Raw genomic sequence first — 22,791 nt, 5'->3', positions numbered from 1 at the left:
AGTTACCTAATTTGTACTAAATTTTCTATTTCAGGATTTCCCAACCTTGGAACACTAAAGGGGTTGGTTTTTCCAAAGGCATGAGTGGTTCTAGGTTTCGGTAACAGAACGACGAGCGCGGGGATTCCAGAGTCTGCGGGATGTAGGTGTATAATCTTCCACGTAACACCCTTTTATCCCACGGCCATTCTTATTCAAGGTGGAGAGATATCGAAATATAGGACAAGCCGATGGGATAGGGGTGGGCAGACGATGCCCGAGTCTATTCATTACCTGATTTATGCGTCGTACATATGCTACTTAGATGAAACCATGTAGGTGTAGTAGAAGGGTTGGATTTAGGAAGAAAGGCCATTCCTGTACATGATATAGCTTTCTATATGCCACCTCATCTGAAATGCAGCAACAGTAAGACTTGCCTCATTGAATCATGTGGCGGAAGATAGACCAAAAACCCGGCCGGCAAAGGATTGTGTTTCGTATATAATGTATTGTATGAGATGTTAGGCTATCGAGATAGAGGTGTGGCACTTTGATGAGTATTGTATTGTAGGGTATATCAGAGCCCCTATGTTAGGATTCCTCTTTAGTGTAGTAGAGCAGGGTTACTCGCAAGTTGATTGATCACTTTGATATCGATGTAGCAGCCGTAGGATGAAATGCGTTTAGCTGTCTCTATCTTCGTGTGTCTAAATTGACTGGGGTTATATGTCAGCATTTAGGGGTGTAGGGTAGGGGATATTTAGATTCCCTGTTCTACCTTGAAGAGAGATATGCCTATCCGTATTTAGCACATGAAAAAACTGCGCTACACTCCAGAACAAGTTACGGGTTTGTTTCATGTATGCTGCCAATATAGCCTTTAAGTTACGGTACGATATGACCTTTTCGGTAGTGGTAAAATGATAATATCGTAAGATGCACACTTGTACTATGCGAACATCATGGACACCACCGAAAGGACTTCAATACCTTTGCGGTTACCTACCATGTTTCTTCAGGGTCAATAGTTAGAATGTTGACTATGTAGTTATGCTCTGTATCATCCAGACTAATTGTTAAGGAATATACGTCTTAATTGCCTTGAACGTTGACGTACTCAACCAAGCCGTGAGATAAGAGTTATTCAGATCTAGCGGCGAATTCAGGAGTAGACCTCGATTCTAGCATACTGGTGAGCCTAAGACGAACATCAAAATCTATCTGATCAGCGGCGTGCTAGGAATTCCAACACAGTTCATCGAGAAGACCAATAGACAGCGTTCTTGTTATCAACAACATGATATGATACCGTCATGATAGACAAGATGTTGTCCAACTGTGACAATTAGCTCCAAATGTCAAAAAAATAGCAACTGAGACACAATATCAATCGATCGCTCAGGTGAATCTTGTTATACGGAGGTTACCGAATTGCCGGGATGCGGATACCCTTACTGTGCGAAATAGTACCTAGTATAAGTACGTATTAAGATATCTGTGACGTAAAAAATAACAGTGTCCGCGTCCACCCAGATAACCGTGAATCTGCGATGTGCTAATAGTTACCTGAGATCCAAAGGGCTCGCGTGCCCTAATACCATATGCAGTAGGTACCTAGTGATGCGAATTGGGGCCGAAGTTCCGTCATGACGGGAAGGGCGTTATCCTAGGCTCGTGGTGACGGTCAATTGAATTGTGCGGGGGAGGCGCACATGGATAGACGTGCCAGCTACAGTGCGCACCTGATGTCGATAGATCGAGATGTAAAAGACGGACGTCGATGATAAAGCAGGAGGTAGTGATGGCGTGCGTCAACATGTGGTGAGATCAGAAGAAGCGAGATCAAGATCTTGCAATCTCAGATCTTCGCGCGTCTGAACCAGGAAACAAGCCTGCACTACATGCTGTATACCTATACGGGTAAGCACAGATGATATGCGTCGAACGTAACGTGACCTCATATTGCACCATATCCCCTTCCACGTCCGTTATTACTTACATATAGGCGCAGAGCGGGTGCATTAGCTCATGGCATACATCACTCCTATTCGAGATGACAAGCTTCCATACTGTAGTAGGTAGTAGTAGTAGCAGCAGCAGCAGCAGCAGGAATATCAGCAGAAGAATGGAGCAGAATGGAGATAATAGAAATGATAACCAGTGTGCGTCTCGTCTACATAGTACCTTGTACCTAGTAAACCAGGCTAGGCTTTCGGCGATGAGCGAACCCCATTCTGCCCGTGACTAGGCAGTGACTAGGTAAGTACTGAGGACCGTAAGTAAGTAAGTCAGTCAGTAAGTATGTGTATCGAACCGACAATGCCCGTTATATACCCGGCGAACTGTTGAGGGGCGAGGGGTTTTTCTTTCTACAATAGCGGAAGTCTCCCGAATAAGCCGAAACCACCACCTCGAGGGCGATGATCAGGAAGGAGGGTTTGGATTGGAGCGAGAGATAAGGAGTACCTAGCGCACAACTAGCTCTGGTATTGTTGGTTTAATATTTCATGGTAGTTGCAGCCTTGTTGGTTGGTTATTGTTCGAATCCATCGCGTACTTTTGGAATTGAGAGGATTCGGGTTCTTTGGAACCGACTCGACGCTACCGTCCACACGCTACTTACTTACACCACCCCTACACGAGATACCTAGGGTAAGTCAGAGGTAGGTATACGCTAGCTTGGCAATGCCTCGTTTGCGACGTTTTGCTGACTGCTTACCAACAATAAGAACCTACAGTACACCTGCGGCGTAGATGCGTGAGAGAGGAAAGGCTTGCTGCCAATGGCATGGCCGTTAACTCGGATTACGGCCATATTCAGGGTTTTATACCTACCTCTTCCATGGGATCAATTCTGTCGCATCAGATTTCGGGTTATCCGCCCTGGTTGCATCCTTTTGCTGACCAGGCCATCATGCTTTTCTCCCCTGCAATATCTGCACATGTTGGTGCATCCGTCTTGTAGGGGAAGTGATCGACGGTGCAGTAAGTAGTCGAGGTACCTAGTGTACATGTATACGATGCGCTACCTACCCTGGTGTACTTAAATCGTACAGTCGTGCTCAGGGAGATGAGTACAATGCGCTGTTCATGGCCTGCTTGTCTTCAGGTAGAGAATCACTGATATGGTCAGACATGGTTGCACAGCGCGGACAACACGGCATTATCTCGAGGGGTATGTTGCATGTGAAAAAGCGTATTACCTACAGTACATAGTGTCTTGCTTCGGGATGCGGTACAATGTGCCGCTGCATGCAAAAATCAGGCACAGCGCCAGCTGAGTGACAGAATAGTCTTGCTATGTACGACAAGAGGACTCGTATGATGGCCATCCACAGACGCAGAGCGCACATTTTGTAGTACTGTTAGGCTGCACCACCTGGGTGCATATCATGATTTGAAATTCTTTCCGTCTCGCCTTCAAGGCCTACGAAGTAAAGATGCAGATATTGCCAGCTGTAGCGTGCGTTATGCCATGTAAGTATGGTCTAGCGGAGCCGCCGCATTGTAATTTCTTTTTCCCTCTTTTTTTTTGTGCGTTCTTCTTCGTTTAGCTTGAATGGCACGATGGTGGGTAGTGATGTCGTGCGCTGTCACTAGTATGCCTCGCGTTCCGTCGCGTCTATCGACTATGGATCTCGCCCTCACGTTATTCGGGCTCGTGTGGGAAATAGTGCGATGGGAGGCTCAAGTAGGATCTGACATTACTCGTGGTTCGAGTGTCGCTTCGAACGGATCCGAACGGTCGGTAAGACAAGGTGAGCGAGAGAAGCGTTACACCACAGTAGAATCCCATTCGCCCTGGAATAAGCCTAGTCCTGCCGGGCACCAGTATAGGTACTTACAGTAGCACCTAACACCACCATCGGCCTCCTTCTGAATGCGTCGAAATGGCCGTAGATATCACGTTATTTTTAAGTCACGCAAAAAACAGTATGATGCGGGCACCAATGTTGGTGAACCATAGACTAGACAGTAGTACTTAGGTACCTGCTCGTGAGCTACAACTACCTAGCGCACAGTACACCAGCACCAAGCTACACACTATATTTTGGCTGCCGACTGGGGGAGGGGTACGCTACCTTTTAATACCTACAGGCTGCCAAGCTGCCTACTTACAACCCCTGCTAAGGACCTTCTTCGCCTGCTAGCGTCCCCAGAACCATCCAATGGGGCTGTTTCGGCTCGGCCAGGTGGAACCGCCGCACACTGTGTCAGCATCGTTAGCAGGTACCGTACACTAAGTACACTACCTACATCGTACCTACATTGTACAGTTCGAGCTGTCCAATCTCTGCCCGTCGCTTTTGCTCCAGAGGCTCCTCCTTTCCAGATCCTTTCCCTTCGGGCAGTCCAGAGGTCAGTCTTACTCGTACTCTTAAGTAGTTCGTAAAATAGTGGTTCTGTTATCAGAACTAGGCTGTTCGAAAGCGGAAGCTGACTCTTGTTAGGGCCCGTCGTCGTGGGCACAGTTCGCATCATGTTTCCGTTGACCTCGTGAGTGAGAGGACTGCTGTTGCGGTGGCATCGTGTTGCCATCGAAGCCCTGGCTCTGCCCTACAGCATATCTATGAGGCATGGCATGCGTCTTCCAAGACCTGTCCAAGACAATTCCGACGCCGGTAGAGGAGTGCTAGCTATCCCTATCCGCCTGGGCAGAAGCTTGTCTTCGTGCAGGATGTGACCTTCTGCGCCAACCCGACTTGGCAGAGGTAGAACAATCGCCACCTGGTTTCTTATCATGGCTCGTCATGGTCGATATCTTTATATTGTGCCTGCTTGTTCTGGTGTTGCGCCACCATCGTTATCAAAGTTTAAGCAACATGTCTCGACCAACGAGATTTCTCGTAATGATGATTTGGAACCACGCTAGACAGGATTAGTCAATCGATGGCCTTGTGATTGACCAGTGGTAGCGTAGGTGGCGAGCCAGGATCTGCGTCGATTCCGCCGTCGAAGCTCAGAGGAATATTTGTAGAAGCACTAGCATACTGATCAATATCATATCTCGCCCACTGGTTGGAGCCAGTTCTAGATCGGAGATATTAATCAGACCAAGTAACAACACCTCCCGCTTTTGGAAATATAGCCGGTGCCACTTCGGCCGGCTCAATGTCCACTGAGCGAGTCTGAGCGAGGAAAGAAAACGAGCTGAGTCGAGAGCCTTGCTCTGAGCGCCCTCCGACGCTCTTCTTTCGGCCTAGACAGCCCGGGCCCCCCTAGCCGCGTGGGATTGTTGCAGTCCCTTCATGCATCGTTCCATGATTGAGATAACGGTCGCAAGCACGCTACTGGCCGCCTTTCCCATCATGTCCCCCCTATGCCGTACTATGTACGGAGTCAGATTCTCCCTGGCCCCGCCAGTTAGGTGTTGACTGTAAAGTGTATATCGTTAGTCGGATATATATGCACACAATGTCTGTAATGCAGTGTATCATTGCCCTATCAAGCTTGCTAGCTTCTTGGTAATACATTAGCTGGCTGTGGAGTGCATCCGGGGTTTATGGGAGCCCTGCCTCTTCACGATTCCATTGCTCTGCATAAAATCCGTGGCGTGCCCTCCGTTACCTACTTGCTTCTGATTCCTCTCATCGTCCTTTCTCTCCCTTCCACGCGCTCCCACGTCTGTCTGCCAAGACCACTCTTGCTTCAGACGACTTTGACAATGGGTAAGCCTGCCTGGTTTAGCTTGCCCTTGCTTGCAAAGAACTCAAAAGCAACTAACCATGATTTCCAGGATCCTCAAGTGATGTCGACCGCGTGTCTGCGGGCGACGAGAAGATCGACCCCCCTCCAGAGTACAAGGACAAGCACAATGCTTACCTTGATCCCGTTTTGATGGAGGCTGATTACGAGGGCAAGCCGACTCCGGAAGAACTCCTGACCTTGCGCCGAGTTCCTGGCAGTCTACCAGTGGTGGCCTACCTTATTTGTATTGTCGAGTTCTGCGAGCGTGCCTCGTTCTACGGTGTACAGCCGTTGATCTCCAACTTCGTGAACCGACCTTGTAAGGAATACTCTCGCGGCGGTGATCGCCGTAGATGGTGACTAAGGCTAACACAAGACATAGTACCTAAGGATGGCAATGGTTTCGGTGCCCCCAAAAGAGGTACCCAGGATACCGCCGGTGCCTTGGGCATGGGAACTGTAGTAGCCAACGCTGTTACTCAGTCTTTCAACTTCTTGGCGTACGCTCTCCCTCTACTTTTCGGTTATCTCGCCGATTCGCGATTCGGTCGATTCAAGATTATTTGTTACGGTGTCGGAGTGTTCGGTGTCGCCCACGTTCTCATGGTCGGTGCGGGTTCTAAGCAGCTTCTTGCGAATGGTACAGCCAAGGTGCCATACTTCCTGTCCGTTTATATCCTGTCGGTCGGTGCGGCCATGTTCAAGCCCAATGTTTCGCCGTTATTGCTTGATCAGGTGACCAACACCGTCCCCAAAGTCATCACTCTTGCCAGTGGTGAGCGCGTGATCCAAGACCCGGAATCCACAACTGAGCGCGTCATGTTGTGGTTCTATCTTCTGATCAACGTCGGTGGCTTTTTCGGTGTCGCTACTTCATACGCTGAAAAATACGTTGGATGGTGGTTGGCTTTCCTCCTTCCTCTTCTGCTTTACATCCCTCTGCCATTCCTCCTCTGGTTCCTTTACAAACGACTGATCCTTCACCCTCCCGGAGGAAGTGATCTTGCCAATGTATTCCGTGTTCTCGGTGTTGTCTTTCGCCGTGGAGGTATCAAGAGAATTGGTCGTGGTGGATTCTGGGATCTCGCCAAGCCTAGCGAAATTGCGAAGGCTGGTTTGAACATCCAGACTCAATGGAATGATGCCTTTGTCGATGATGTCCGACGTACCTTCCAGGCGACCGGTATCTTCTCCTTCTTCCCCATCCAGTACCTCAACGATAACGGTATTGGTTCAGCTGCCAGCTTCTTGAGCACTGCTCTGAGGACTGACGGTGTGCCAAACGACGTTATCTCAAACTTCAACTCTCTCAGTATCATTGTCTTCGCGCCCATCCTAAACTATGGTCTATACCCCGTGCTACGGAAACTAAATATTCACTACGGACCTGTTGCCCGTATCACGACGGGTCTTGCCCTATCTACCATTGGCGGTGTTGGTTACACTGTTATCCAGTACTACGCTTACAAGCTTTCGCCTTGTGGTGACATGGCTACTCGCGACTGCCAAATTGAACCCAAGGTCGCCAACATTACCATTTGGTGGATGGCTATACCATACGCTATTGGTGGTATTTCCGAGTTGTTTATCAACGTTCCTGCTTACGGTATTGCCTACTCACGTGCTCCTGTCAACATGAGAGGTCTCGTGTCTGCTATCAACTTGTTCAACACTGCTATCGCCTATGCTATTGGTCTTGCTGCTTCGTCAGTCATTACCGATCCTCACTTGATCTGGGACTTTGGTGGCTCAGCTATTGCTGGTGGTATCCTCACCGTCATTTTCTACTTCACCTTCCGCCACATCGACAAGGAGGAGTACGTTCTTAGTCAGAACCAGGATGCCCACCTCGATTCTACCGGCACCACTAATGTCGTTGGTGAAAACGAGCTCAACAAGAGCATCAACCGTCCGGCTCCTATTGCCGACAACGAGGAAATGATGATCTCTCAGAAGCAATAAGATGCTTTAGAAAAAGCACTTGGTGCCCAACATGTCCAGCATCTGCTTGTTGATCAAGAGGTGACCTGCGGTACCTTGTCATAGCATAACTGTAATATTTAAAAACATAGCCTAGCGTTGCAACTCTTATCCAATAGCATATACAAGCATCATTTGATACCCAAATTCTTGAAACAACTTCCAAATGGTGACTATGTAGTAGCATCATCGCGTCTAATCCTAAGGACCCCGTACCGAAACACTGGAGCGTCGTGACCGCTTCTCACTACCAGTGGAGAAACTACAGACGCTATCTAGATAGGGGGATAGCCCTTAGCACAGACTAAGGGCTATGTTAATGCCGCTGACTCAAATTTCTCTGCCGACATAACTAACTCACTGCCGAGGCACAATGGTTCATACAGACGGCGGCGAGCTATTTACACTAGCGACCGCGAATAACGGCATTCAAATAGGTATTAGAAGGCTACTTGACAATCATGAGTGTATTGAGGATTTGAACGTAAGCGTTAGCGTCTGAACCTCTTGGCTCAGTGGAGTGGAGAATGAAATCTTCATTCGCATACACTTGTACACTGCAAAAGCTTCGAACCATTGGTAAGGTAGTGTAGGCAGATCTGTAGTATATATTTCAAACAAAACACTGGTAATCTCCAAGCGAGGGCGGCCCTCAGAGGCTCGTAGACGACTTGTTTGCTCGCTCGCCATGAAGTCCTCAGCCGACCAACCAATCCACTTCCCGTCGGGCACACGCCGATCGTCAGGCCACGAATTCCAAAACTAAGCCGACCTGCTTTAAGTAATCCCCCGGCCTTAGCCCGATCCCAAAGGGCTGATCTCGCGTTGATATAGGCAGGTGGGCGTGCGCGCCAATGATGATCTCCAAGACTCGTCAGTTGCGGGTGTCCTGCCAATCAGAGCGCGGAATCAACCCGTCGTGATCGCGTCTTGAGACCTTGCTCGTCCTTGAATTATGTCAATCTGTCTGTCTCTGCGGGAATAAAGGCCCCCTTTTAACTTGAGTTTAGGGGTTATCCCGCTGTGCGAAGCGCATTTTAGAACACCATAGGTTCGTTCCGTGCATTGTTAATGCGATATGTAAAATATGATGAATGTGTAAGGAAGTATGTAGTTACCGCTCCGGCCAACGGAGCTGAGCAAATCCATCTATTAATCAGGAAGGTCTCAGGTCGTGATCAGCACCTTTAGCCTCTTCTTGCTCTCATGGCGTCGCGTCTCTAGGAGACCCTTAGCCTCATGGCGCATGTTTCACCGTCTCCCGTCCGCCGATATGGCCCATGTGCACCGGTCCAGAGATAAGGTTGGACAGGTGTGAAACCCACGCATGAGCTTGCACGACTCCACGGGGTTCTCGGCGGGGTTGGCGAACATGTGAGTTAGATAGATGGGAGTAGCATATGTTGGATCGCGCAGTTATATAAGAGCCACGATCTACTCGCAGTTGTCGTCAACTTTTGAATCCCCCAAGCCCAATCGAACCGCCCCGTCTATTCCCTCCTCTTCCGTGCACACGCTGCTATCTTCGTTCACCATGTTCGGCGCCAAGGTACGATGAGGCTCATATCGTGAGGAGTCTGATTCTTCGCATGCTAATCAGTGGCGTATAGATCCTCCCTATCGTCCTCGCGGCCGTGTCCGTCGTCTCCGGCGCCGCGATCGAGAAGAAGCAGTCGTGTGCCAAGACCTGCGGTAGCGTCTGCTACTCCCAGGGCGACCTCGATGCTGCCGTGTCCCAGGGTTACGAATACTACTCAGATGACACCACCGTCGGCAGCAACGACTACCCCCACCAGTACAACAACTACGAGGGCTTCGACTTCCCCGACGAGGGCCCGTGGTATGAGTTCCCCATCCTGAGCTCCGGCTCCGCCTACACCGGCGGCCAGCCCGGCGCTGATCGCGTTGTCTTCAACTACGCCGGCGAGTTCCAGGACGCCATTACCCACACCGGCGCGAGTGGGAACAACTTCGTCGGATGCACTTAAGCTCGTGGAGTTACATGCCTCGTTGTTGGTATATTTCCATTACAGGGTCTAGATAAGATCTAGATGGGAAGAGGAGGCGGGAGAGCACAGGGGCTTTGGAGTTCCGACCCCTTACATTTACCGGCATATCATGGCAATCTGTATATATCGCTTATGGTCTTAGTCGGACTTTATACCCAGGTATCAGTGCATACCAAATTAACGACTGAATTAACACCTTTGATTTCCTCTTTATTAGTGACTTCGTCCCTATTTGTATGGTGCATAGCCCGTCAGTTGGTGGCATTATGATATAATCTCCTGGTATACTGCTCTTAACCAATTAGACCATATTGGCGGTCGACTTGAGGAAGACTCCTTTTAGTATTTCTTCACACGTTACAGGAATGTAACAATAAGATTTATCACTGGTCGCCTGATCCTATTTCTCTCAAGACAGGCTTGGCATCGTCTCGGTAGGCAGACTACAGACCGTCCTAATCTCTACCAGTGGCACCACACGAATAAACAACCCATACAGACCGTACCTATTTCATGTACCCAAAGTGGATTCATCAAGGAAGATGAAGTGGGTTCCGAATCCCAAGCCCGGGAAACAGGGAACAATCCTTCCCATGCCTTTTTCCTTATTGAGCTAATAGCATACGAAATACTAGTATAAAATCGATGGTTAAGATTTCCCCACATCTAGTGCTGAGGGGAAGGTTGACTTCTCCAATATTTTCCCCAAGTTTACCCCAGTTTGTCCTACCTACCTTCTCAGTGCCCGAAGGAGCGCGTCTTACGCCGAGTGCAATCGGCCCGTTCATCGAAGTTGCGAGGGCCTAACGAGCGAAGGAGCGGTGGGTGGCCTCGTGAGTCCGTCGACAGTCTAGCTTCTGAAAATACAATGGCTGGTCAGTTTTCTACCTGAGGGTGTTTCCCATAAATAGTTGGGTTCCGAGAGAAGTGCGGTTGTGGTACCAAAGAGCGACATTTCACAGCGGAGAATCAACAAAAGATGAAGAGCCTTAGATTCCTCGCGGCCATAGGAAGCGCCCAGGCAGCATGCAGCGAGACATTCGACTACATCATCGCCGGCGCCGGCACGTGCGGCCTCGTGCTCGCGAACCGACTATCAGTGGACCCTAATATCCGCGTAGCCGTGATCGAGCCAGGCGAGGACGTGCGTAACAACGTGAATGTGACGGATCCGGCCCTGTTCACGATACCGTTCGGTACATCGATAGACTGGCAATATTCGACAACGCCGCAGCAGGCAGCGGGGAACCGCACTATTCCGTGGCACGCGGGCAAAGCCATCGGCGGAACGAGCACAATCAATGGTATGTGATAGATATAGCATCATGCACACCGATTAATTAACTTACCATACATTTTTCCCGTAAAGGCATGACGTACATCCGCGGCGATAAGGCGCAATTCGACGCCTGGGAAGCCCTAGGCAACGAAGGATGGAACTGGGACGCGCTGTACCCGTATTTCAAGAAAGCCGAGCAGTTCACCGTGCCGAGCGCTGCGCAGACGGCTGCAGGGGCCACATATGAGCCCTCGGCGCACGGCGACGCGGGGTACGTGCACACGGGATATCCCTTCTCCCTGATCAACGGGAGTTTCAACGCGCTCGCCGTGGACACATGGGCGGCGCTGGGACATCCGCTTAACGAGGACCCAAATGCCGGGAGCGTGTACGGGTTCTCTGCTTGGCCGCAGACGCTGGACCGGGACCAGAATATCCGCTTCGACGCCGCGCGCGCGTATTACTACGCTGTTGAGGACCGGCCGAATTTGACGCTCATCAAGGGCACGGTGAAGAAGATCATTTGGTCTGCGGAGGCTAGCGAGACTTCTGTTGCTGAGGGCGTGGAGTATGTGGCGCCTGATGGGACGCTTCGTAAAGCGACGGCTGCTAAAGAGGTGATATTGTCTGCTGGTGCGTTGCGATCGCCTCTTATTCTCGAGAGCTCTGGTGTTGGGAACCCAAAGTAAGGAATTTCGCCTATGGTAGCCGTATTTAACGGCTGTGCTAACTATTACACTTTATCTACTAGTCTTCTCAGCAGCCTTGGAATCAAGACGCAGATCGACCTCCCAGGCGTTGGAGAGTACCTTCAGGAACAACCTAACACGGCCATCGGCTACACTTTCTCACAGAACATCTCGGGAACAGCTCCGTACGCAACCTTCTCAACGGCGAAGGACATGTTCGGCGACGAGGTCTCGAGTATCGAGGCAACCACGTCAGCTCAGATACCAGCCTGGGCGGAAAAAGTGGCATCTGCCAGCAACGGCGGAGTCGACGTAGCAAAAGTCGAGAAGCTGTTTCGCATCCAGCATGATCTTATATTCAAACAGAACGTGACTATCGGGGAGACGTTGACGGCTATATACTCGGGAGCTGTCGTATCTGCCTGGTGGCTTCTCCTTCCCTTCTCTTGGGGCAGCGTCCACTTGACATCCGCTGAAGCCATCAACGCTCCGGCCATCGACCCTAGGTACTTCTCCGTAGACTTTGACCTCGATGTACAGATTGGTCTCGGCCGTATTGCGCAGGAGTTCTGGCACACGAAGCCCATAGGTGAGTTCCGGGGTGCAAGTGTGATACCTGAGGATGAGGGTGTCTTGCCGCTGAATGCGACACGTGAGCAGTGGACAAGTTTTATTTCGGATACCTGTGAGTTCTCTCCTTAGATCTATCATCGCTCTTCATCCCGTATGTTACTGCTGTGTTCTCGAGTTGGAAAGGCTAATTCTTGTATTTCCCTAGTGTCACCTAACCACCACCCCATCGGAACAGCTTCCATGATGTCCCGCGAGCTTGGTGGCGTAGTGGACTCTAAGCTGAAGGTCTACGGCACGGAAAATGTTAGGGTTGTGGATGCGTCGGTGTTGCCCTTGCAGTTTAGTGGTCATCTCACTGCTACGTTGTATGCTGTGGCGGAGAGGGCTGCCGAACTGATCATGGAGACCGCCCAAAATTAGACTTAATAAGGCCCATTGGAGCTACGGACTGTGGATGTGGTGTATATTATCCTCGACATATGTTTAATGGGATGGTGACTCATTGGTAAAGGCTTTTGGTTTGGATGTTGCTGCAGGCACAAGTAAAGCAGAGAGGTACTCACTTCACAGATGAATCTCTTGCCCACAACTTGTTGCAGTGATGACCCCCTTGTAATGTATCAAAATATATCACATTGAGTTCATAGAGGAACTGAATAGCTAGGCTATCTATTATTAGCCTCCATTAACGTTCTCAACCCCGTGTGATACACCCATTGTCTAAATGAACACCTCTTGCTTTCTTTCTCACACAACTTTTAAGTGCTATGCATGCTTCCAAACCTTGTCTGTATGGGAATTCCAAGATAAGGTCAGCATAGGTATATGCAAATAACTAAATTTGCCTTGACAAGGATCTTGCATTGCAAGTACACAAACTCTACACCTATTCCGGAATCTTCAATATTAGCTCATCATACAAAGTAAGAAGTGTTATTCTACTACCAGCGTTATAACCACGGCATCATCACCATATAATCAATGGCTAACTAGACATTGATGAGTGTATGGCTGAATTACAACTAGGAGGTAAGTAGGTTAGGTAACTATTGTGGAGGAGGTGCAAAATCCCTAGGTGTGAAACGTACCTGTCGAAGATTAAGGTATTCATTCCCTTTTCACTTCTACCATATTCGTGGCATTTCTACCAAACTCAGAACTCATAGTTGAAACTTTGCCAGTAGGTAATCTGGCCTTTCTCATACTTCCCCTACCTACCTCCTTCCTTCTTCCTCCGATTTCTGTCGGCATATGTAGCTTCCACGCATTCCTCCGACTGAGCAAACAATCACTGCTTTCATCTAAATTACCCACGGACCAAGCAAGACACACCGCGTCTTCTACTCAACCACTCTACCAATGCTACATCACCTCGCTCGCCTTCTATTTCCATAACACCAAGTATCCATTCAAAGGCTGCGCCGCGACACAGACTACGATGAGGGTCTCTTCTCGCGCCGGCGCTCGTCTCACGCGCTATCTAAAACCCACCGTTCGGCACATCTCATGGATGCCCTTTGAGCAGCCAGATCCATCTCTCTACGCACAGCCTCCATCGCTCCTCCCAAAACGACCCATCTCCGCTGAAGCCGTAACCAACGCCGAGAGCAGCCCTACTCCCCAGACCATCGTGATAGGGAAGATAGGGACCACCTCAACAGCACAAGCTCAAGAAGACCCTGTCTCTGGCAAGCCTGTACCAACAGCACTCCCAGCCAGTGCAATGCGAACTGGGCCGACGCCGCTCTCGCAGGTCCAGAAGCGCACCTACTCTACCAGCGCTGCCCCAAAGGAACCCAACGAGCCCGCAAACAAGGATGAGAACCAGGCCAAGTCCACATCAGATTCCAAAGAGTAAGATCCCCTGAGCCCCTCTGGAAACACAATGGTTGACGGAAGCGGAGCAGGAGTAGACAGGACGAAAAACCCCAACAACCAACCGCCGGCGCAGATATTCTCCCCGACCTACAACTCCGCCTGCCCGGACACCCAGCGACCTGGCCAGTCGACAAGCCCGAGTACCAGCCTTGGATTATCTACAGTAGAACCTGGATAAGGAGGAGCGGAAAACGGGGTCAACGTTCGAAATAGTAATACATAATACACGGGAGCGCCTGGTCTGTCACGACAATGTGTTGAAAATTAATATTCTCCATCTCTACACCGTAATAGCATTCGTCTGACGAGCATTCCACCCACGGGGGAATGAACGGGTCGTCTTAATGTATAATAGACCGGAGAAGAAGAAGAACGCAGCAGAAAAAGCGACTTGGGTCGTGATGCATACCCAGAGCTAGAGATACATCGACCAGTGGGACATGGGACGGATAAAGGGGAAAAAAGTATTTTGTTTTGTTTCCGGGTTAGGGAAATAATTGGTTGATAGACCGGACTCTCATGCTACTCTGTGTAACGAACCCCCTTAGCGGGACCGAGATCTTCTTCTCGTGGTGTGGGAAGGTAGATGGGAAGAAAAGATGAATAGATAAAACGAAGAAAGAAAGTATTCTTTTCGTCTAGCGTATATGCTGATTTATTTGATACACGACTCTGATTAGTGCAGTCTTACAACCCATGCATAACCATCATTTCGTGGTTGTATAAGCGTTGTACAGCAAGCCTTTAATCATCTACCTAGGGTATAGTAGCGTCAGTAGAAAATAGGGGAAGTACCAAGCTAATATCAAAGACCTCAAGATATGTGCAGATGGATTATAGACATGAGTCACTGTAGGATTACAGCATCTTCTCGAAAAAAAAAAAAAAACTAGACTAACATGAGACATACCGTCTTAAATTGCTAAATTATATGGTAGTATTATCATATTCTTGCACACCGCTTTCTTCCTCCTTAGCCACCTTACAATTTAGCACTGCGGTGTTTGGGAAAATGTACACAAATTCCTTCGTTGTACTCGATACAAGGAGAATTTTCAGAGCTTCTCCTTCATCACCTCGCGTGAATGCCACAAAAACCATGCCTCGAACGCCTCACTGTCGCCTAAAATGCAAAAATTTCACGAGCATTTGCCCTCACAACGTCGCAACACACGAAATTTTCTCTTTTACCAACTCTCAGCGCTTATGCGAAGTTGTCGTTTCGGTCCACACCAATATCCTCAAGCTCCGCAAAATTCTGGAAATGAAGAGGACGGTGCTGATCACTGTAGAAGGGTAGTGGCGCATCCAGCTTGACGTGGACTGGCTTCTTCTCTAGACCGGCGAAACTACTACCCATGAAGCTGTAGTTCCACTTGCCGCTTTCAGGAACTAAGAAGTAACCCTTGTACCGTGGGCTCAGCAATAACTTGCGCTTGATACCCATGGATGTGGTGAACCCCTGTGGTTGGTCGCTGCCAATGTCCTTGTTCTCGGCACCCCACTTGTAGCCGGTTGGGGTCAATGCCCAAGCAGAAAGGGACACGGAGCCGGGTGTGAAGGCGACGTCAACTGTGATACTGTTCTCCTTGGACCATTTTGGATGGGCATCAAGCAGTCGAGCGTGCTCTGTCACATCCGCCGCCGACATATACGGTAATTCGTTGCCAGCCATCGTGTGAATAACACCTAATGGTTCTAGGTCCCCAAGATACTCATGCTGTGGCAATTGTTGAGGAAGTTGGACACTGCGTAGGCCTCCTATTTGAGGCACCAGAACGATACAACGAATCTCCTTGACCTGATCATTGTCTGGAGCAGAGACACCATATAGATACCCTGTCACCTGGACACGAAGATCGGCAATGGTAATGAATTTCTTCAAGATGTTATTCGGCATGACGTAGGTGATATCATCCAAGTCATTATCCACAGATGAGACGTAGATATTGTTGGATCGGGTACGCAGGTTGGATGTGGCGATTGCCCGCGTCCTCCATTCTGTCTTAGAAGCGAATGTTTGCTGTTCGAATTGTGATGTGGTGGTTACAATAATTTCTTCGCCATGGACATTCTGGGTTTTAGTTGTGACGGCTGTAAGCTGCTGTTGCTCCTGCTGTTGTTTTTCTATCTCTGCCGCTTGTTGCCGTTGCATCGACGGCGCAGAAATCTCCATACCCAGAATGATATCTCTTACTTCGCTGCTGGTTAAACTCGAGACATTGACATTATTCTTCTTGCCATAGTCGTGCAAGATCAGATCTCGTAACTGTGTTTCCACCTTAATCCAGTCTTCGTTCTCTAGGGTTGGCCAGATATGATGCATTTGTGTTATGACAGTTTTGTCAGGTCGCAGGATAAGTTTTGTCTTGTCAGGATTGACGTGAAGAGCACGTAGAATCAAGACCAGACGTGAGAAAGCGGTGTAAGAAGACACGTTCTTCAACCATTCATCATACAAGTTGAAGAGAACCATCTGGGGTTCGGTGGCACGGAGAATCATATCACCGAGCTTCTCAACTTTCATTGCGGCCTGGAAGGGCAACTGTAGCTCAGACGCTCGAATGGAGATGTTGGGGAAGTCTAGAAGATGGACTTCCAGAGGGTCTAGAAGACCCTTTCTAGTGACGATGAGCTCCTTTGGCTGTTCCTCAATGGGTAGAGAACGGATGAGAGCCGCAACTTCTTCGGCGGTCTTCCACTTGGCTAGTTGACCGAGACGCTTCTGGCCAGCCCAAACGCTAGTGTGAATGATCTTCAAGAAAAGTTGTCCAGTACGGGGATTGAAGATGAAAATGGCGCCGTTGATAGGCTTTGTGGTCAAGTTACCCTCGAAGGTCTTGTGGATGGTCACTCGGTACACGTTGGTATCATCGATGAATAGCTTCGTCTGGTTGCTGAAAAGTTCTGAGTAGTTTTGGGAGTTCAAAAACTCCTGGTTACTCTCTGACGCATAAAGCTGGAGACCTTTTCTGATACGTTCGCGTAGAACGTAAAGAGCGGGGTTTGCTTTCATGACCTTGGCCATCGCCTGCTGTACCAGGATCTTCAAACCAGGGAAATATTGACCGTATGCGGAATACAAGTTATATGCCAGGTCAATACCAATCATTAAACCTGTAGCAGAAGGGTAGATACTCATGTTGTCGTTGGTGTAGTCGAGATATTTTGCACGAGTATACCGTTCAATGTCGTGAGAATCGTAATCACCATATCGAAGCTGGATATCCAGCCAGAACTTGTTCGTTGCTGTCGGCTCGATGACATCTTTGGTATCATAAAGAAGCGATGGTCGAGTGACATTCCATTTACTGTTGGCAAACAGGAGAATATCGGCACAAGAACTGTTCATTTTATACGATTTTCGAGGATGGATAGTCTCTTTTTGCACCGTTTCGATACCGAGGGCCTCGAGCTCTTGGTCAAAGACCTGGCAGAAATCCATAACTACAGATTCGTGAATCTTCTGCCACAAGTGGGCACGGAAGATTTGGATCAACGAGATCTTCAGCGTCGGAATCTTACCGTGAAGGAAGATACCGGTGAGATCAAGCTGGACTTGGAAACCGACGTAAACGTTGGCACGGTTGATGGTCGGAGACCACCATAACGTGAATCGACGATTGGGAATTTGGTTCAAACCCGATCTTTGGGCATTGGTCAACTTTTTGAATTTCATCGACTCTTCGAAACCTGAAGCACGTTCCCAGAAAAGACCCTCCCAACTGGGGAAGCCCGTTGCTTTGAACAATGTGTGCTCCAGGATTGTCTCGACACCACCCAGGGCTTGAATTACATCAGTTCGGTAGGCATTGAGATTCCACAGCTTTCCATCGTGACGCTGACTAGTCCACCAGAAAGGGTTACTCTTCATTAGTTGATAAATCTTGAATTCACTTCTGGTACGGAATCCCTTGTCGAAGCTAAGAGTGCTCCGGTCCTTCTGGAATAGGGTATTAATTCGAGGCAATCCACGATCCCAACTGTCCTCCAGATCTTCCAGAGTAAGGCGCCTGTTCTGCTGGTTCGCCTCCAATCGCTTCTGTGAATATTCTGTCCACACTCTTTGAGAATCAATAAACTCAGCCTCCCACGGTATAATGTAGCGGAAGATGTTTGGTATTAGAGTTTCTTCGTCATGTGTCATACCAGCGCGATAATGAGTGACTCCAAGGTCTGTCTGCTGTGACCATCGCTTGTCACTTGCAGGAATCAAAATATGAGAACCTGAAATCATACCGAGACCTCCTAGTTCCTTCGGTGTGTAGAAGACAGCAGGAGGGAAACGCGACGGCATCTTTGAGTTTAAGCCGATCTTAACACGAGTTTGGATCTTAGTCTCGCACTTCACGATTGTATCGAGGAGATTGACAGTTGAGACTGCAGCCTCACGATAATAGGTGAATAAAGCAATTAGTGCAGTGTTCCACTTATTGGCAATCTTAGTGAACGTGGTAGATCCCGACGACATAAGAATCTGTCGAATACGGTTGTTAAACTTCTGTATGTCCTCTTCTGTCACCTGCAAGAACGCATGGGCAGTTCTTTCTTTGGTTGTGTTGTCTACCAGAGACCAAACGCTATCCTTGGTAGGGAATTCGTCGTTTTGGTTTCTGATCTTGGGCAAGATACGGACTTCGAAGCCGCACATTGAGTATAGAAGGTTCGGGTTATCGCGACTATAGACGCTCGCAAATGTGTCATCCCACTCAATCGTCGTAACAGATCGTGGGAGACGATTCTTGAGGTCCCAAAAGACAGCACGCCCAAGATTGACGTCGTGGCGCATGAGTCGCATACGAGAATCTCTTGGCCAACACTTTTTGCTCCTGTAGCCAATAACATTCTCAAAATTCGGGTCAGGTTGCTCTGTGAGGAATCGCTGAATGAGATCACGAGATTCTTCAGCATTAAATCTCAAGAACACCCAGATCTTATCGATGTACCGGGTGTATAGGCGAATGGGGTGTTTGGTCTCCGTCTCACGGTCACGGAATTGAAGGAAGTCGTTCGGGCTTCCTGGAGGCCCCGCAATCTCGCTGGCACGATTCAATCCCAGGAGTAAGAGATCAAGAACAAGACCGTAGTACTGGAACACAAAGCCCGAGAACTGCAGACCACGAATCATACCATAGCTATTGACGTGATTCATGTCTTTATATGTCAATTGGACGTTGTTCTTGGAGCTGATGTAATCAGCTAAATTGTGATCCATGATTAGTCGTAGGAGACGGTTTAAGAGTGTCAAATCAATCTTTTCGTAAACCTTAGAAAGCTCCGTCTCAATCATGACATTGCACTCTCCATCAGCTGTTTCCCAGACTTTATCTAGGTTATTAATGCCCTGTGCCCACTTGTATACTAAAAGTGGAGGCACTTCAGAATCTGAAGGCTTGATCCACGCAGGGAAGAGATGTCGTTGATCTGCCTGGTACCAGAGATACTGATCGAGATATGCGTCACTGATCTTTTCGATTGGTTCAATGTCATACACCGGATTAATCGAGCTGTAGTTGTCGTTCATGTCTATCTGAACTTCTTTGAACGCACGTTGCGTTAGGAGGAAACGTTTTATCCGCTCCAATGTTGTACCCGGACTGTCATATGCTTGCTCGATCAGAGCAAGTTCTTCTCGTTGACTCTGGTTGAGGCGACCCTTTACGGAGTATGCTTCGCGAAGTCTTTCGAGGGCAAGAATCAGTATCTTCGTGTCGTGCTTGTACGACACACTCGGGAAGGGAATGGGCGTAAATTTCCGAGATTCAAGCCAATGCACAGTAGTGGTATAGATCGCAACGGCCTCTTCTGAAGAGACGTATGGACCGTCCTTCATGTAATTATGCTGTCGTTCTTGTTCAGCTTTCAGCCAAAGTCGAGTTAACCGGCCAACATTCTTCTTAGCAACGGTTTTATCAACCGTAGCACCTCTCCTGATGCGTTCACGATTGTAATGCGCCACCGAGATCCACCAGTCTGCCTTTGACTTCACATACCGCAGAATTATGTTTTCAATAGGGGCGGGAAGTCCAGGAACCTTCCAAGGAATATTACTTTTCCAGCATCGCCACGCTTCCGACAAATGCTGGAGAACGGTGTTGACTTTGTTCTGCTTGATGCCTTCAGGCATCATATCCATGAGATCAGCCATAACGGAAGCGCGAAGCTCGAGGTCGAAATGCGATTCGACTCGTTGTTTAGTAACCGTCTTAGCCACACCTTTGCTGTGACGTCCTTCGAATTGACGAGAAAGTAGGTTGCCCAGCCATCGTTCGAGCAGAGGTATTATGCCTCGCATGAAGAAGAGCCAAACCCTCCAGGCTGGTGCCCAGAAGCCACAACCAGGTCCCTTACCAACAGGCCCGCTGTTGAATCGGTAGTAAATCAAATGCTTCAGATCCTTACAGGTACGAATCTGATGCATGAGTTTATACTTATACCGGTACATCCCGGTTAGCTGACCAACGTGATTGAACGCGTATAGAATACCATCGGCAAGCTGGAAAGCGTCAATATTTCCAAGCCGGTATTGAACCTGTGCATCAACGATAAGCTTTGTTAGACGAAGGATTTCGCGCATCAGATGGAACGCGTTGCCGAAACGTGACTTCTTTCGTTCTTTAGTAGTCAACGTCTTCACAGGCTTTAGGTTGAAGTTGTAGTCGAGGTGAAGATATGTAAGATTCTTTCGATGAATGAGGAGGTTCAACATGTTGAATCCTTGCCGACAGACCTGCAAACCGGCCTCAACCCAATCAATAGTGGTCTGCTGGAAGAATTTGGTCTGCTTCAAGCTCCTTAGTAGATCCTGTCTATTGAGCGCCTTGGGCTTTTGCTTATGTAGTTCATTAAGCACGAAAGTTTTTAGTAGTTTCTGATATGAGACGCGAACTTTAACAGGTTGTTTTGGTGGACAATGCTCTAAGTACCAGTGCTTAACAAGAGGAATGTCTTGAGCTCGCACCATGCGACCTGAACGGCGATCGAAAGGGAAGGGCGCCCACCAGAGCCCAATGGCTGCTGCCGTGTCGTCAGTGTATAGCTCCTCATCGGCCAAGAATGGCTCGACGGCTGCGGGCAACGTGAAAGCTTCTTCATCGGGTTCCTCATTGCTTCCTTCGCCAAAAATCTCATCCTCGTGGCTTATGGTAATATTCTTTGGCGCAACAGATCGGGAAGAAATAGGATTGATCTGGGAATCAAAATAATAGGCTGGCATGCTATGATCCTGGGATTTCAGGTATACGTTGGGTGGATGTGAGTACCAGTGTGAGTGAACGCTTCGTGGTCGATTATTATAAAGATAGGGGTAGGCAACTCGGGCCTCGGTCTTGATTGGTAGGCGGAAGATAATTCTATCGATGGCATTGAATTCTCCGAAGTCCTCGTCATTCGGATCAATGTCCTTGTAGAGCGGCTCAAATCGGGGACCTCCAGGTAATGCGACGTTTAAGGCTTTAGCAGAGAGTAAGCTTTTAAGATCGAAGAGATAAAAATAGTTCTGGTCTATCTTGTCACTCAGCAAGGGACGACTGAGTCGATGCAAGGTAGCCATCTGTTGCAATGAAAGATTCCACGTTTTATAACTGGGGCCGTTGACATGTTCAGTATCCAGTAGAGGCCGGTGATCGTAAAACCACTCGTATACAGCGGCATCCTCGTCTTCATCGAGCTCTAGTTGGATTGGCTGGAGAGGCTCCACATCCTCGAGATTCTCTGACCACGACAACGGCGGTTCCTCATCATCAAAAGGTGGGAACCTCATCCTCTTGAATAACCTTCGATCACTCTTCTCTTTGCGCATAGTTAACCACATTGTAGCCCACTGGGCGTGAAACACTGGTGGAATAACGCGAGGTATCTCGTTAACTAAGGTGAGGCAACCATTCACGTGGTAAAGAACCTTCACCTCCCTCGTAGACTCCCAAGGCATCGGCATATTCTCTAAAAGTTTCATTACGGCATGAGGCATGAACTTCAAGGCACCAAGATAGCTTCGCTTGTCACTCGTGTACTTTTTCTGTGAAACGTCGCCAATATCCCGCACAATCTTGCGCAAATGCTCCGGGGGCATATCGGCTTTCTGCGTTTCAACGAAGCCCCCTTTGCGCTTCTCGCCAAAGCGATTCCGTTGTGTGCGCAGCCATTCTTTCTTCTTCTGCTCAAACTTAGCGAGATGAGGGTCGGTAGTCGGGCGGTAACCGGGAGGTGGAGGGGCCGGAATTCCAGGGGGGGGAGGGAGATAATCGGAAGGAGGCCCTGGAGGAGGTGGCGGCGGCGGCGGAGGTCCCCAGCCAGGAGGGGGAGGAGGTGGTTGAAAAGACATCGTCAACTCGCAGACTCAGTCGAGATGGACAGCTAGGCGACGGGTAATGAGGTCGCTTTCGCGCCGCGATGTACCGCGGGGATGACGTGGATGGCTATCGCAGTCAACGTGATAACAATGAACTAGGTCGGATGTTTAGAAGGAGGGAACTAAATGACGCGTTATGATATGCGCAACCTCCCTTTTTGATGAGTGCTGCGCGGCGTGTTTCGATGTAAGAGCAATGTGAGTGATGCGGTCTCCATGTCGCCTCTCGCGATCATAGAGTGGGAATTTTTCCGCTAATCAGCTATCCCTAATAAAGACTAGTCTTGAAGCTGAGCTCTGCGCCACTGTTGAAGAGTACTAGTCACGTGCATATGTGGCTGGGCTGCACTTTGTGGCTCGACT

General features: G+C 48.9%; 5 protein-coding genes across 5 annotated transcripts; 4 read left to right on the top strand and 1 right to left on the bottom strand.

Moving 5' to 3' along the window:
- Positions 1–4,723: 4,723 nt before the first annotated feature.
- On the top strand, positions 4,724–7,632 carry F5B22DRAFT_632442 (major facilitator superfamily transporter peptide; the record flags this gene model as incomplete). Its single annotated transcript, XM_047976697.1, has 3 exons — positions 4,724–4,736; positions 5,780–5,989; positions 6,053–7,632. 3 exons carry the CDS (start codon positions 4,724–4,726, stop codon positions 7,630–7,632), a joined length of 1,803 nt encoding a protein of 600 aa, XP_047836264.1.
- A 1,552-nt stretch (positions 7,633–9,184) lies between these two features.
- Positions 9,185–9,638, top strand: F5B22DRAFT_632441 (guanine specific ribonuclease N1; the record flags this gene model as incomplete). Its single annotated transcript, XM_047976696.1, has 2 exons — positions 9,185–9,199; positions 9,261–9,638. The coding sequence occupies 2 exons, from the start codon at positions 9,185–9,187 to the stop codon at positions 9,636–9,638; spliced, it is 393 nt and encodes a 130-aa protein (XP_047836263.1).
- Positions 9,639–10,149: 511 nt separating this feature from the next.
- On the top strand, positions 10,150–12,885 carry F5B22DRAFT_582618 (GMC oxidoreductase). The gene is made up of 4 exons (XM_047973321.1): positions 10,150–10,963; positions 11,029–11,623; positions 11,690–12,312; positions 12,406–12,885. Exons 1-4 carry the CDS (start codon positions 10,639–10,641, stop codon positions 12,618–12,620), a joined length of 1,758 nt encoding a protein of 585 aa, XP_047836262.1. The 5' UTR covers positions 10,150–10,638; the 3' UTR covers positions 12,621–12,885.
- Positions 12,886–13,638: 753 nt separating this feature from the next.
- F5B22DRAFT_653020 (uncharacterized protein) lies at positions 13,639–14,058 on the top strand (the record flags this gene model as incomplete). Its single annotated transcript, XM_047979677.1, has 1 exon — positions 13,639–14,058. One exon carries the CDS (start codon positions 13,639–13,641, stop codon positions 14,056–14,058), a length of 420 nt encoding a protein of 139 aa, XP_047836261.1.
- Positions 14,059–14,787: 729 nt separating this feature from the next.
- F5B22DRAFT_8241 (pre-mRNA processing splicing factor 8) lies at positions 14,788–22,637 on the bottom strand. The gene has a single exon (XM_047980597.1). The coding sequence runs from the start codon at positions 22,399–22,401 to the stop codon at positions 15,283–15,285; it is 7,119 nt and encodes a 2,372-aa protein (XP_047836260.1). The 5' UTR covers positions 22,402–22,637; the 3' UTR covers positions 14,788–15,282.
- Positions 22,638–22,791: the final 154 nt, after the last annotated feature.

Source organism: Xylaria bambusicola (genome assembly GCF_022495145.1).
Source record: "Xylaria bambusicola strain CBS 139988 unplaced genomic scaffold F5B22scaffold_1, whole genome shotgun sequence".
Lineage (NCBI taxonomy): Eukaryota > Fungi > Ascomycota > Sordariomycetes > Xylariales > Xylariaceae > Xylaria > Xylaria bambusicola.
The sequence above is the reverse complement of the archived record's forward strand: the minus strand, read 5'-3'. Positions and strand labels throughout refer to the sequence as shown.